At 36.9% G+C, this 15,084-nt stretch overlaps 1 protein-coding gene across 1 annotated transcript in view; it reads right to left on the bottom strand.

The window, feature by feature from the left end:
* Positions 1-15,084, bottom strand: part of TNR (tenascin R) — a 1,235,916-nt gene that overhangs the window by 387,176 nt on the left and 833,656 nt on the right. The window contains 1 exon segment of the mRNA XM_053693306.1: positions 4,375-4,845. Within this exon segment, the coding sequence (XP_053549281.1) occupies positions 4,375-4,845 (471 nt within the window).

Genomic DNA, 15,084 nt, shown 5'->3' with positions numbered 1-15,084 from the left:
ATAAAAAACAACAACCTAAGATTAAATTAAAATAAAAAACCTAAAATTACAAAAAATTAAATAATCTAAGATTACAGAAAAAAATATTGAATAGATTTGAACAACCAATATGATTTAAGTAGCTTTCATCCTATTGGCTGATTTGAAATTTTCAGCCAATATGAATGCAAGGTACCCCAATATAAAACAGGTACCTTGCATTCAATCTTCAGTGTGCGGCGGACAATCGCATGAAGAGGAGCCTCCATGTCGGATGTCCACGCCGAAGCTGATCCTGCTCCGCACCACCGGGATGAAGAAAGAAGATTTTCCCGTGCTGGATGAAGATGGAACCGCCTAGAAAAAGACCTTCAATGCCGGACTTCAGGAATGGTGAGTACCAATGTCGGGGTTAGTGTTAGTTTTTTTGGGTTTTGTTAGGTTTTTTTTTTAAGATTAGGGCTTTTTATTTTTATTAATGGGCACTAAAGAGCTGATTGCCCTTTTAAGGCCAATGCCCATACAAATTTCCCTTTGGGGCAATGGGTAGATTAGATTTTTTTAGAGTTAGGACTTTTTTATTTTGGGGGGTTGATTGAGTTTGGGTTTTACTGTTAGAGGTTAATTTGTATTTTTAAAGTAAAAGAGCTATTAAACTTAGATTAGGGGGTGTTTTTGTTTTGGGGTGGCTTTTTTGTTTTTATAGGGGTATTAGATTAGGGTTTTCTCTAATCTTAGATTTTTTTGATTTTTGAAATTTATTCTTAGGTTGTTTTTTTATGTAAAGACAGGATGTTTTATTTTTGGTAATTTTTATTTTTAAAAGTAGTCTTTATTTTATGTAATTGTAGTTAATTGGGGTTAATTTAGAGACTGTTAGGTTAGGGGGCTTGGTGATTAGATTGATACTTTGCATTGTGTGGGGGTGGCAATTTAGGGGTTAATAAGTTATTTAGGTTGATTGCGTTGTTGGGGGTTGCCGGTTTAGGGGTTTATAGGTTAATTAGGTAGTTTGCATTGTGGGGGGTTGGCGGATTAGGGGTTAATAGTGTTAATAGGTAAATTGCGTTGTGGGGGTTTGGCGGATTAGGGCTTAATAGTGTAATTAGACCCTTTGTGTTTTGGGTGGGTGGTGGATTAGAGGTTAATAACTTTATTAGATTCTTTGCAATGTGGGGGTTTGCGGATTAGGGGTTAATTAATTTAATTAATTAGTTATGGCGGTGGGGGGATGGCGGTTGAGAGGTACATATTGCGCATGCGTTAGGTGTTTGTTAAGACTTACAGGGAGTTATGGTACTTATATACTCAGCGCAAGGCTTGCTGCGTCTGCCTATGTGTGGTGAGATGAAAATGGAGTAAAATTTCTCCATTTTCGCTGAGTAAGTCTTTTGTGCTGAATATGTGATACTGACTGCCGACACCGGTTCTATGTTAGTTTATCGGAGTAAAAACAGTGGGTGACGAGTAAAATAAATGCGGCGGCATATATGAGATAGCTAAATTAAAAAATTAATTGGTGACACCGGCTTCTGCGGGCGATGCTGCATATGTGATTGGGCTCCTGGAGAGATATAGAATGGTCAGTGAGCAGAGCTACAAATTGTTATAAACCTGCTCTCTTTGTACCCTAACAGTTTATAGTGTGCATACTAAACACAACCACATACCGTAAACACAGATTAAAGGGAAAATAAAACCAATAATAGTCATTGTGGTGGAGGCTGTTTAAGAAGCGCCGGTTAAATCATTCTGGACTGATCTGACTGGGGTGATTGACACTGTGTATGTGTTTTTGTTTAAATTCATTATTATTACATTTTACAAATAAAAATAAAAAGACAAAGTTTTTGGTACATCATTACTTTATCAAAACCAACAAAAATCACTAAAGTAAATGTCCCTCTCTTATTAAAAGTTCCTTCTAACACAGGAACAAAAGAGTAGTAAAAAATAAGACAAAGCGATAGTAGAAGTTCTGATTTCTAAAGCACAGCTAAAATGACTCCCAGGGGTTCATCTGCAACTCATATACTGTAAATGTAGGCACCCAATTTTGTTAATATGACCAATAAGAGTTCACTCCTACAGATTTATTCAACAGCAACACCTTTACCTTTGCCACAGACTAAGACAGAATTTACAATGAAGATTGAAAATAACCATGTTGAGAAAACAAATATTTTTACTTGTAATTGTGTGAAGTATATGTAAAATGCTTATCAAACTTATACAATCATAGGTTTGCTTATAGATAATTTAGGAGGCTGTAAAAAAAATGAAACTAGATTATAAAGCTGGAGGTGCCACTTAAGAACATAAGATTTATAACTAGAAGAACTAAACATTAGCTGGTATTTTTGCCTTTAAAATTGTCTGAGTAATGGTAGTAGTTAAGCCAAAAAAAAGCTTCAGCCCATGCCTGTTTTATCCAAAGAGTTGAAACACAGCTGAGGAAGATAAGTGCTTGATGAAGAATGGATCTGCTGTGCCAACTGCTGCAGGGGTCAAAGTGTCAGGTGCCCATCTATCACCTGACATAGAGTTCCCAGAAGCAGAATCTGGTGTTAGTGACCGTCTTTCAAGCCTGCTCAAGACTCAAGGCTCTTTTCTAAACTCACCTCCCAAGCTACATCCAAGGCTCTATGTGTTAAAGGGACCATTAGATTATTATCTGTGAGGCATGTACTTTCAGTAGTTACAGCTTCCACTGGAATTGGAGAGCACTCAAGGACAGCACCCAAATACTCCTCCAGGGCTCCCTATAGGGAGTTTAGCAATACCTGGGCTTCCATGAGTTCATATGATTAGAACTTGAAAATATCTACTCACACTGCGGTGGTTAGAACCCTCTACAAGGGAGAGGAACTTGGGTTGGATTAAGAACATACATTTCCCCCTTATGCCTCAATCTGTGACAGTAGCACAAATAAGCTTAATTAAAAGGAAAAGTCTAGTTAAAATTAAAATTTCATGATTCAGATTGAGCATGCAATTTTCTAATTTACTCCTATTATCAATTTTTCTTCCTTCTCTTGGTATCTTTATATGAAAAAGTTTAGGAGCCGGCCCATTTTTGGTTAAGCACCTGGGTAGTCTAAATGTATCCACCAATGAGCAAGCGCAACCCAGATTCTGAACCAAAAATGGGCCATCTCCTAAGTTTAAATTCTTGCTTTTTTAAATAAAGATAGCAAGAGAACAAAAAACAATTGATAATAGGAGTAAAATAGAAAGCTGCTGAAAATTGCATGCTGTATCTGAATCATGAAAGAAAAAACATTGTTTTCATATCCCTTTAACTCCCAATTTCCAACTTAGAATGTGCATGAAAACTTCTTGTCAATATAAAACTGTGTTTGCAGGCTGGATAACACACATTATCTCTGATATTTTGTAGATAACTGGTTTGACCCCTTTACGAAGGTTAAACTCAGTTACAATATGTCTTCATCTAGTAATTCAATATTATAACATATTAAAGCATTTTACTATAGCATTAAAATATTTGTTTGATTTATAACTTTACACCATGTCTACTTTGTATATAGAAATCCAACTAGTTCACTTTGTAATATTCTTGCCACGGTTTTATAACAACAAAATCCATATGAATTTGCTGGAATTCATGTAAATACATTTGCATCAGTGTGCCCCCTACAGAGATAACAGTTTATATAATGTATGTAATGTTTGCAAATAGAAGAGGGATTTTCTACAGCTTGGCATTGATTCTCTAATTTTCAAGACGCTGTCAAGATTTGAGTTGAACCTCAGATGTATAAATTATTTCCCACTGAAGCTTATTGGCTCTTTTTTTATTTCATGATCATTCTGAAAATGTTTTATATATGTATAATATATATCAGAAATAAAGCATTTAAAATGATAGTACATTTTAGCATTTTTGAAATGCTAGCCTGAATCTATGGAGTAAATTAAATAATTCATAACTTGGACTTGAATATGTTCTAAAACATAACTTTATTATAAACCCCCCTCTGACCGCCCACCACAAAACTATTGTTTTTCATGTGGTTTCATTTCAACCTCTTATCCAATAGCTGTGCCAAATGGTATTGGACCGTTGAGTACCATATGGCTAACACAGCTATTGGATAAGGAGTAGAAGCATCACCTCATAAAATATAGTTCTGTGATGGGCGGCCAGAGGGTATAATAAAGCTATGTTTTAGACCATATTCACCTTAAAATCATGAATTAAGTATTCCATAGATTCAGACTGACGAGCAATAACAAAAATAACTTTTGGACTGAGCCCAGATACTAAATCGCTATTGATTTTCACTTGAGTAGCGTTAATGCATAAATAGCTAATATTTGAGTGTTTCACTTGTTCTCTAGCCCTAAATATGCAAGGAAGAGAATGCTTACCTTCAGAGCAATCTTGTCCGGTGTATCCCTCCTCGCACTCACAGACTCCATCCTGGCACAGTCCTCGGCCACTGCAGGCGTTTACACACCACATGCGCCCACAGTCTTCCCCAGCAAAGCCATCTTGGCATACACAAGTCCCATTGGCACAACGTCCTTTTCCCAAACAGTCTCCTGGGCACCTTAGTTCTGCACAGCCCACACCGGTATATGGCTCTTGGCACAAACATTGCCCATCCTGGCACTGCCCATGTGGACTGCACTCCTCAGGGCAAAGGGGTTCTGTGCACCATTCCCCAGTATAATCTGGCTCACACACACAGATTCCGTCTATACAGGTTCCATGTCCTGAGCAACCCAGAGGGCACAGAGGCTCTGAGCAATTTTCTCCACCCCAGCCTGGGCTGCACACACAAGAGTCCATGCTGAAATTCCCATGTCCACTGCAAGGAGGTGCAAATTCTGTGAGACCTGGGGAAAATAGAGAGATTTATATATCTTAATACATTTCAACAAATATTCTTAAAGGGACATTAAACACTAAATAAATGCAATGTATAATGATACATTCAAAGAAAAGATTAGTCTAAAAATTGCACGTAGATGTAGTTTTTAAAGTTTCATTAGCTGTTTAAATATTGACAAAATAAGTGTAAAGTTTTATTGTATATAAAACAATGGGAGCTGCCATGTTGTAACTTAGGCTACCTTCTCTGCTCTGGACAATTAGGGACAGTTATAAATAGGTCATTAGAGTGTGCAGTCAATGGCTGTGTGGAATATAACAGTGCTCTGCACTTTAATTTCTAACAGGAACTGAAATACTCACAATTTCAGAATGGAATTGCAGGAAAAGGGGACAAAATAAATAATGAAAGTATACCACAGATTTTTTTTTATATTTATAATTTATCATTTTATATTATCATTTCAAAGTCCCTTTAAAACAGCTACCACAAATCTGTAATTTGTGAGACCTGTATTTTATATTTTCTCAAAAAACATAACTAATGATTTTATGACAAGAAATTAAAAAATTGCTACCTTACTTCCAGTATACAACAGAGTTTGCGTAACTGAGCTTAAAAACATGTTGACTTATCGTAAGATCAAAGCGACATGGAAGGCTGCAGCTATTCTTTTATAATATTCAAGACTAATTTATTTTCTGTGAATACGTCATTTTTATGTTATTTTTTTTTTCAGGCATAAAATGTGATTATAAAAGTTACCTTGCATTGCACACTGCATTACCACTTGCATATCAACCAATAATGTCTAAATGGCTGTAAGCATATTACAGTGGCCTTCATGGGAATAGTAGGGATGGTCAAATGTTTCAAAACATTCGAAAAATGAAATGAATTGTAACACATTCGTTCGTTTCGAATTCTGAATGTTTGTACAGCATTGTAACATTTGTTTAGTGTAATAGTATTTCTACTTCTTTCTTTAAATGTAATATTTGATTCAAATTTTTCCAATAATTTGATTTGAATTATGCAATATTCTAATTAAAAAAACTCAAATTTACATCTTTGTTATAGTATTTCTAATGCTTTTGTTAAATGGAATATTTGAATTATGCAATATTAGAAATAGAAACATTCAAATTGATACCTTTGTTTCCATTATGGCCCCTATTTAAGAAAGACTGGTGGACCTGATCCGACAGTGCGGATCAGGTCCGCCAGACCTCGCTGAATACGGCGAGCAATACACTCGCCGTATTCAGCATTGCACCAGCAGCTCACAAGAGCTGCTGGTGCAACGCCGCCCCCTACAGGCTCGCGGCCAAAGGGCCGCCAGCAGGGGGTGTCAATCAACCCGATCATACTCGATCGGGTTGATTTCCGGCGATGTCTGTCCGCCTGCTCAGAGCAGGCGGACAGGTTATGGAGCAGCGGTCTTTGTGACCGCTGCTTCATAACTGCTGTTTCTGGCGAGCCCTGCAGGCTTGCCAGACACACGGGACATCAAGCTCCATTCGGAGCTTGAAAGATAGGCCCCTATGTATCAATTTACTAAATTCTCTACCAAATTAACTATTGAACTTCTGAATAGTATTTGCTAAATCGAATGTTACATTCGAAATTTCGAATGTGGACATTCAATCTAATTATGAACATTTGAAATTGAAAGTCACATTCAAAAACTGGAAAAATGGAAATAGCATTCGATTATAGAATTTTTTTTAAAACATTCGCCCTTAACAACATTCGATTATGTAAATCGAATTTCTACAATAACATTTGTTCTAACATTCGAATTTGAATATAAACACATTCGCCCATCCCTAGTGAATGGCTGTCATACATGCAGTCATTTGCATATTGCACAGGGGGAAGGAAGAGGAGTTTTATAATATACATTTAGGTTTTAAAATGATATACAAGAATGTCAACAAAAAGTAAATTTATTATATAAAAGAGAAAAGAAAGTCAATATTAAAATGTAATGATTCAGATAGTGCATTGAATTAAAAAATAATGTTTCAATGTATTTCTTTTATCAGATTTCTCTTAAAGGGACAGTCTACTCCAATATGTTTATTGTTTAAAAAGATAGATAATAATTCCTTTATTACCCATTCCCCAGTTTTGCAAAACCAACATGATTATATTGATATACATTTTACCTCTGTGATTACCTTGTTTCTAAGCAGGGGTCAAGTACTACAAAATAGTCTGGGAACTCAACAAGACTTCTAACCCCTTCACAATTAATATTGTTTTATACACACACTTACAAACACACACACACTGTATTTATATGTATATAAGCTATACACTCTGGTTAATGAAAGCAAATTAAAACCAATAAAGGGCGGAATGGTTGTCTTTGGGCTTGAGGATGGACACCATGGTTACATTTTTACATGGCAGGGGGGACATTTTTATTTGTAATTTAGGATTCAACTGATACATCTGATATCATAATATTGATAAGGTTTGTGTGTGCTCTCACTTTGCAGTAAAAAAACAATGATAATGTGATTTAAATTTAAATTAGGGTCACAAGGCGTCTCAGAGTGATTTTATTTTACCCTTAACATGTATAACAAGTAAATGTGAAGCAAGTAACACTGGCAGAGGAAGCATTAAGCATGAGGGCACATTAACATTAAAAGCAAAACAGGTCACCTTGCACTTTGTAATGAAACTGGTAAGGTTGCATTTGTAGCAAATACATTTTTTGCTTATTTCTTCTACAGATTAGTCATATCTATTACGAATGTGATTGAGGAGGAGCTGCCAACACTATTGGAAATTTAGACCTTTCAAAAATTATTATTTCTGGATAGACTGAGACCTGAAGTATTCTGTTGGGCCTCGTCAGTGAGGTGCAGTTGCATATCTCTAGGACATGTGTGCAAGGAATCCATATCTGGTTTCCCCTTTAATTCTTAGGGAGACCTAAGAGAAATTTACATAAAAACAAGAAAATTGAGAGACACACCACTGAGGCAGAAAAAAAAGCTAGAAAAACTTCCATGCTTGTCCACAAGGCCAGTGCCACTCTGCTACAGGATATTTTTTTCTGTGAAAAGGCATAGTGTGCAAAAAGAGAGAGCACACTGAGTGGCACTGGCCTTGTGGACAAGCATGGAAGTTTTCCTCACTTTTGTTCTGCCTCAGTGGTACGTCTCTCAATTTTCTTGTTTTTATGTACATTGTTCTTAGGTATCCCTAAGAGTAAAAGGGGAAACCAAATATGGACTCCTTGCACACATACCCTAGATATGCAACTGCACCTTACTGACGAGGGCAGGATCAGACTGATATGCTACAGGATATTTTTTCTCTGTAAAAAGGCATAGTGTGCAAAAAGACAGCATTTGAGCTTCTGGAAGTGCACTCTAGTGAGCGCAAAGCTTCCAAGCAATGGGAATGTGAGGTCACGTTCGCATTATGGGGCACTTTTAATACCAGTGCACATATGTGTTGCCTGCTATTATGAGTGGAGCTCAAATATGACGTTCGCGAAAGTGCAATTTTGCGCTCCACTCTTAATCTGGCCTTAAATACACTACAGCTTCCTAGGTACAAAAATAACCTTCACTTTGAACTCATCCCCTCTGAATATGAATATGCAAAATACTAGCTCAATAAATTAATAAAATATGGAACCTGACTGAACAATGAATGAAAATGTAACATATCTCAGCCTAATGTCACTATCCCTTTAAGACTTCATTCTCTGACTGCTGCATTTGGGCAGTATTTACATTCAGCTTGCTTGCCTGCCTGATTAATCATTCATGCACCTGATTACCTCAGCCTCTTTTTAAGCCTTCTCAGGTCTAATGTGCTTTGCATTAACTTTGAAGTTGTGATCCTGAACAACTGAGATCTGTGACTGTTTCCTGCATGAATTTACCAACTATTCCAAGATACAGCATTTTCTATTACCTATGCTAAATATCATCAAACCGCAAGTATCAAAAATAATCCATTCTGTTTTCCTGGACACAGCTACTTAACAAACTCTGAACTTTATTATAAATCAAGTATGCTTTTGCTTATCATCACTCTCTAATTACAATAACATCATCTTACTCAGAACTTTATAACTATTTCTCTGCTTCTAGTTGTCATTGCTGAAATAACCTGCAACAAACCTAGTTTGCATATATATGCTCAAACAGTAATTAATGCCTGAGACTTGTAACTTGTCTATCACTTGTGCTACTCTGATTATACTGATATACAGCTCTACATAATATTATGAACTGTGAACCTGCAACAAACCTTGGTTTGCACATATATACACAAAACAGTAATTAATGCCTAAGACTTGCAACTTGTTTATCACTTGTGCTGCTGTGCTTAACCCTGACATACAACCTTATATAATATTATATACTGTGAACCTGCAACAAACCTTAATTTGCATCTAAGTGTCAAACTTCTACCTGTTTACTCTGAAGCCTGTACATTCCACATTGCTATATATTTCTCTCATTGAATCCTGCAGCTACTCCTGTTGACTAATTATAACTTAAAGTGAAGCCAGAATATATTGTATACAAATATTGCACTCTCCATTAATTATTCAATAACTTCTATCAATTATGAATCACAGAATATCATCTATCCACGTCCAGGATACTCCCCCCCGGGTCAGGGGTCGGTGTCTTCAAATCCCTACCACTGCCCCGAGGGTCTGTTTCCTGAGCGCATGTACACTGGATCATGACAGAAAGTTAATGCCTAAAAAAGGGACCCGCAGTGGTAGTGGATGCACCGACCCTCAAAGGAAAATAAAAAATTACAACATAACTCAGACCCAAGCAATCCCTAAAGGAAAAAACAGAAGATTTTTCAAACTTTTAAAAATTTAAAGACACAGTACTCCCATTCTAGACAATCCTCTACTCATGTTCGTGGTTACCATTTTGGTGAAACTGATCCTGAATCTGACTATGAAAATGAAGAGGATTAACCATAGCTTCAGCAGAAAAACATTCAGATTTTAAAGATTTAAAGAGACAGAACCCACTTTTCTAAAATGTCATCTGTTCCTCAATTTTCATCGCTTACCATTTTGGTGAAACTGATCCTGAATCTGACTATGAAAATGAAGAGGATTTAACCATAGCTTCAGCAGAAAAAAATTCAGATTTTTAAAGATTTAAAGAGAACAGAACCACTTTTTCTAAATGTCATCTGTTCTCAATGTTCGTGATTACCATGTTGGTGAAACAGATTCTGAGTCCTGCTAATGTAACTGAAGAGGATGCCATTCCTAGATTCAGCAGAAAAAATTCCAGACCTTTAAAGATTTAAAGAGACAGGACTACTGTTCCGGATTACCATCTAATCCTCCTGTTTGTGATCTCCTATCCTGGTGATACTGATTCTGAGTCTGTATATGTCAAACAGGGAGGATGACTTCACGGATCCAGCTGAACTGGCATTAGACTGCTATGAGCGCAAGTGTTAATTTGCCACAAACTCAGACAAAACCTCAATCTATTGGTTTAGAATGACATGCTTGGTTGTTATATTTATGAAACAGACCAGCTCCCATCATGAAACCTCTCATGGAAATACTGATCTTCCTATTTCCTGATACTCCATGGATTCGTTAGATTGGACAGATTCAGAGACGAAGAAAAAACATCTGGTTTTAACAGACCGCTGTTTGGAGAAAAAGTTTCCCTCAACTACTATGCTGATTTTATTACATCAGAATTATGCACCAGTGATGAAGAGGGATTTCTGTTCTCAACCTGATATAAGGTACTACCAAGCCACAATGGTAGCAACCTAAGAAGCCTCATACTGGGAAGAAATATCAAGTTATCTAAGCTCTCTAAGAAAAAGAAGAAGAAGAAAATCTTTCTGCCTACAGAAAATCAGAAGTGCAAAGAGGAAACTCAGCCTGAATCTCCTGTTTTAGTTTCTGTTGTACCAGACCCTCTCTTGCCTCAGACACTGTCAACACCGAGCTGGATGATGTCTATAGTCACTATCAGTCTGTTCTTAAAGCATCTAATGGTATCTCTTCTCAGACTCTACAACAACTACAAAAACTGTTTCCAACTATTGATTTCTTGCATCCACTCATGCTGCCCTCAATGTCTATAAATCCTGTGCTAGAAACCAAAAGATAATTTTGTTCCAGATATACAATCTAACAGTTTCCAGAGATAGTCCCTGGAGAATTTAGCTCTGATAATCAAACTCAAATAAGTATGCCTGCTGAACCCCAGACAACTTCTGAGTCAGAATCTTGTGTCACAATTCCTCCGCATCTATCTGAGTGTGGCATATTTCAGTACACTTCACCTTCTCAAAATTCTTTTGTTACCGCATCTAAGAAATTGTTTCCCTTGGGAGATACTTTGCACCAACCTACATTTTCTACTACATCAGTTTCCTGTACAGGAATTCCTGATACTGAATCTTGTGAGGACAACATTGAACCAAGTTCGCAAGTGGACATTCTTGACCCTGAAACTTGTACAAAAGTTCTTCAAGAAGATTCCCCAGTGGCCAATCCTGTCCCTGTTTTCCATGATGATACCACTAAACTTGGCATCAAGGTGGACTCTCCTGTTTTTGACCCTGGTATGGGTATTCCTTTGTTTAACCCAGAAATTGGTGTAATAATACTTGATCCTGAAGATAGCCATGCCCTCTGCTCAGAAGCGAGTATGATTCTTGGCTCTAAAGTGGGTCTTGTAAATTCTTCGTTTGTGAACCCTGAAGAAAGCCTTGCCCTCTGCTCAGAAGAGAGTATGGTTCCTGGCTCTAAAGTGGGTTCTTTTTCTAGAGTTGAACCTTGCCCTGGCATGGGCATTCCTTCACCCGATCCTACTGAGGATATTCCTGAACCTTGCCCTGGTGAAGGCATTCCTTCACTTGATCCTATTGAGGATATTCCTGAACCTTGCCCAGATGTGTGTACTTCTGAACCTTGCCCTGGCATGGGCATTCCTCCACCTGATCCTACTGAGGATATTACTGAACCTTGCCCAGATGTGGGTATTCCTGAACCTTGCCCTGGTGTGGGCATTCATATACCTGTTCTTAGTGAGGACACTTTTGATTCTGAATCCAGTAAAGAGACATTTCATATTGAATTAGAAGATGGCAAGAACTGGACAAATCTTGCACTCTACACTCCTATCTCCTACTTTGAAGAAAGCCCTGCTATTGCGTTAGAAGTGGCTATAGCTTTTTCTTTTAGAGTATATCTAATCCTCGGCCAAAAGGTTAATTCTGAGGATACTCAAATCTCTGACCCAAAGGTGGTTAATCTGGTTATCAATCCAGATTGCTGCATCTCTATTTCTGAAGCTGAGGAAAGCCTATTCATATCTCTAGGACTGGCTGCCTTTTCATTGGCTATGTACATGGTCATCTATCATGAAGAACATCCGCCTATCTACCCTCAGGATGATTCTGTGGTAGGAAGCTCATTGTATGTTACGTTCATGCATTCTCAAGATGACTACAAAAAAGTTGACTTCAAGTTTTGCTCTCATCATTGTCAAGATCTTTTGATACCTGAATTACATGGCCTTTACTTCGTCATTCAACTTTTTCAAGAGATCTCCAACCCTCCTTTCTTGATTTCTGATTGGACTCACTACCTCCATACACCTACTACCGGTTCTCCATATAATTTTTGTTCTCTCTCCTTTTGGATTGTGTTGGGCGCCCGGAGGTCGCCTTTGATGAGGGGGATCTGTAACATATCTCAGCCTAATGTCACTATCCCTTTAAGACTTCCTTCTCTGACTGCTGCATTTGGGCAGTATTTACATTCAGCTTGCTTGCCTGCCTGATTAATCATTCATGCACCTGATTACCTCAGACTCTTTTTAAGCCTTCTCAGGTCTAATGTGCTTTGCATTAACTTTGAAGTTGTGATCCTGAACAACTGAGATCTGTGACTGTTTCCTGCATGAATTTACCAACTATTCCAAGATACAGCATTTTCTATTACCTATGCTAAATATCATCAAACCGCAAGTATCAAAAATAATCCCATTCTGTTTCCTGGACACAGCTACTTAACAAACTCTGAACTTTGTTATAAATCAAGTATGCTTTTGCTTATAATCACTCTCTAATTACAATAACATCATCTTACTCAGAACTTTATAACTATTTCTCTGCTTCTAGTTGTCATTGCTGAAATAACCTGCAACAAACCTAGTTTGCATATATATGCTCAAACAGTAATTAATGCCTGAGACTTGTAACTTGTCTATCACTTGTGCTACTCTGATTATACTGATATACAGCTCTACATAATATTATGAACTGTGAACCTGCAACAAACCTTGGTTTGCACATATATGCACAAAATAGTAATTAATGCCTAAGACTTGCAACTTGTTTATCACTTGTGCTGCTGTGCTTAACCTTGACATACAACCTTATATAATATTATATACTGTGAACCTGCAACAAACCTTAGTTCGCATCTAAGTGTCAAACTTCTACCTGTTTACTCTGAACCTGTACATTCCACATTGCTATATATTTCTCTCATTAAATCCTGCAGCTACTCCTGTTAACTAATTATAACTTACAGTGAAGCCAGAATATATTGTATACAAATATTGCACTCTCCATTAATTCTTCAATAACTTCTATCAATTATGAATCACAGAATATCATCTATCCACGTCCAGGATACTCCCCCCCCCCCCCCCCGGTCCAGGGGTCGGTGTCTTCAAATCCCTACCACTGCCCCGAGGGTCTGTTTCCTGAGCGCATGTACACCGGATCATGACAGAAAATGAATGAATATCAAACCTTCTTTTCCATATTATTTTGAATATTCTGAGCTTTGTAACTTATTTATTGAACCACCAAGAAAAAAACCTTTTTGTTTTTCCTGTAAGTGACAATTTATGTTTCTGATTAGATTGGATTCAATACAGTTTCTGGGATTCACATGAGAGTTATTGACTAAGTCCATAATTCAACTTTCTTTGCAAATCAATTCTATGGATTTAGATATATTCTTTATGTAAATTCCATTTTATAAATGACTGTAAATACCCTTCAATATTGCAAATTTATGCAAGGCACATCTACAATGCTTACAAATCAAGAGATTCCATTTAAATGTTATTTTTAAACAGATTTGATTATAAAATAAAACTTTTTTTTTAGAAAATACATGTCAATATGTGGCACTAAAAGCTGGTAAAATTAGTACAGTGACCTACATTCACTAAAGTTGAGTGATTATCCAGTGAGAATATTGATATGTTACTGTAAGGATCCTAGTATTAAAAGCATAACCAGCTATCCTAATGTATCTGCTCTCAAAAAATCCAATAAGGTGGTAATAACTAACTTGCACTTGTTTTTGGCAGAGATTTCTTAAAGGAACAGTAAAGTAAAAATTTAGCTTAAATGTATTGGATAGAGCATGATGCTTAAAACAACTTTCCAATTTACTTCTCTTAGCAATTTTGTTCTCTTGGTATCTTTTTTTTAAAGTGTAATCCTAGGTGAGCATGCATGTGTCTTTAATCATGTGGCAGCAGTGTTTGCAACTATATATAACATTGCAAGCGAAAACAGTTTACTTTCAACTCATAATATGAGCGCAACCTGACGAGCGCAAAAAGCCTACTTCTAGTGCAATGAACAACCGGCTGGGAGCATTAATTAACAATTAATTTTTAATCTGGCCCAAAGTATTTAAACTTCGCCCATGCACATGTCTAGTTAAGAAAGATCCAGTTTTAGAAGATGTTAAAAGTTCTTCTAATAGAAACCCGTAGTTGTCTTCTTGTTTTCAGATGTAGATCATGCTAAGCCGAAACATGGTGCTTTCAAATCAATAGAAGTATATATATATATATATATATATATATATATATATATATACATTTTTAAAATATTAAAGGTGATAATACAGTGATTGAGCAAACATACTAATTATGACTATCATGCCTACATCAGACATCTCAACCTGCAAAAACTCATTTCAGGGAGGTGGCTTCACCCGCTACTGTGCCGCCACCCCCCCCCCTTTCCCCCCAGTTATATATTGGACACCTTGAAACCCTAAATAAGATAGGGACTTAGCATTAAAGTAGCTTCCCACTGAAGTCACATTAAAAAAAGGTAGCTTTATTGCACAACCATATACAACAGACTTATTTTCCAGTGATCATACACTTGTTGAATGCATAAATATTTTAGAATACGAAGTTTAATTACGTGCAGT

Source organism: Bombina bombina, chromosome 10 (assembly GCF_027579735.1).
Source record: "Bombina bombina isolate aBomBom1 chromosome 10, aBomBom1.pri, whole genome shotgun sequence".
Taxonomy (NCBI): domain Eukaryota; kingdom Metazoa; phylum Chordata; class Amphibia; order Anura; family Bombinatoridae; genus Bombina; species Bombina bombina.
The sequence above is the reverse complement of the archived record's forward strand: the minus strand, read 5'-3'. Positions and strand labels throughout refer to the sequence as shown.